Source organism: Sinocyclocheilus anshuiensis, unplaced genomic scaffold (assembly GCF_001515605.1).
Source record: "Sinocyclocheilus anshuiensis isolate Anshui unplaced genomic scaffold, SAMN03320099.WGS_v1.1 C32454358, whole genome shotgun sequence".
Lineage (NCBI taxonomy): Eukaryota > Metazoa > Chordata > Actinopteri > Cypriniformes > Cyprinidae > Sinocyclocheilus > Sinocyclocheilus anshuiensis.
Window position 1 is genome coordinate 1 of NW_015616635.1, and position 998 is coordinate 998.

The 998-nt window shown below is 36.1% G+C and overlaps 1 protein-coding gene across 1 annotated transcript; it reads right to left on the reverse strand.

Annotated features, from left to right (window-relative positions):
- Positions 1 to 106: 106 nt before the first annotated feature.
- LOC107682667 (GC-rich sequence DNA-binding factor 2-like) lies at positions 107 to 986 on the reverse strand. Its single transcript, XM_016478838.1, has 4 exons — positions 907 to 986; positions 534 to 652; positions 370 to 446; positions 107 to 215 (listed from the first exon to the last, which is right to left on the reverse strand). Exons 1-4 carry the CDS (start codon positions 962 to 964, stop codon positions 143 to 145), a joined length of 327 nt encoding a protein of 108 aa, XP_016334324.1. The 5' UTR covers positions 965 to 986; the 3' UTR covers positions 107 to 142.
- Between the last annotated feature and the right edge of the window lie 12 nt (positions 987 to 998).

The window sequence follows — 998 nt, forward strand, 5'->3', positions numbered from 1 at the left end:
CATTATAAATGTCTTTACTGTCACTTTTGATCAATTTAACGCATCTAAATTGAAGTGAATTAAACTTACTAACTTTTGAACTGTATAAGGAAATGGCAAGGGCATGTTAATAGTCAGTCACAACATGACCAGAAGTGAAATGTCAAACCTTCACTGCTGACCAAAACTGTCTGTTCTGAAACTGGAACTGTGGGGAGCGTTTATCCTCTAAAAACCTTAGCAAAAAGCACAATGTCTTGATTAACTCACTACAACAACTTGACAATCACACACAAACATCTGAATGCAATAATTATCTAGCAAAGCACACAAATAATTTTTGAAATGTTAATCAAAATATTAAAAACAACAAATCCAGATGAAACTTACTTTTTTGGGTACAGTGGAACAAAGACGTCATTGTCTACTGCACTCCTTAACCTCTGAATAACTGCTTCTACAAAGGCCTGCAGGATGAAGTCACAAGCGGATTATATTTACTGATTATATCCATGAAGTTACATCTGGAGTTTTAATGCATCATAAGACAACACCTTGACAGGTTTGCTTTGTTCACCATCAAATACAGAATAATCATGTATTCTCTTGCACAGTGTCGTGAGGGTTTGAGACTGCTGCGCAGATAGAGGGTCCCACACCAGCTCCACAAAACCTGCCAAAAACAAGCTACATTTTAATAAGATTATTAGTTCTGGATTTCATTCTGCACTTCTGAACGAATGCTGCACAGACACCAATCAGAGAGCCAGAACAACACATTCTGATATGCTTAATAGTAAATTAAATTCAAAAGCATGATATTAAATTATTCTTTGAAACATTCTGTTCCAAACTCAATGTAAAATGCAGCAGGCCGGTGAGTGTTATAAACCTGTTAATGTAATTATTTGCAAATGACATAGTTACCTTGAACTTTAGAAACTATTGTCTTCTCAATTATGGTTGGCAGAGTAGTCTTATCCATGTTCTCCGATTCCTCATAACCCTGACCGTGACAG

Coding starts and splice junctions, on each gene's coding strand:
- LOC107682667 (XM_016478838.1), bottom strand. CDS start 964: ATGGATAAGACTACTCTGCCAACCATAATTGAGAAGACAATAGTTTCT. Junction 653..906: donor AATAGTTTCTAAAGTTCAAG/GTAACTATGTCA, acceptor TGTTTTTGGCAG/GTTTTGTGGAGCTGGTGTGG. Junction 447..533: donor AACAAAGCAAACCTGTCAAG/GTGTTGTCTTAT, acceptor TTCATCCTGCAG/GCCTTTGTAGAAGCAGTTAT.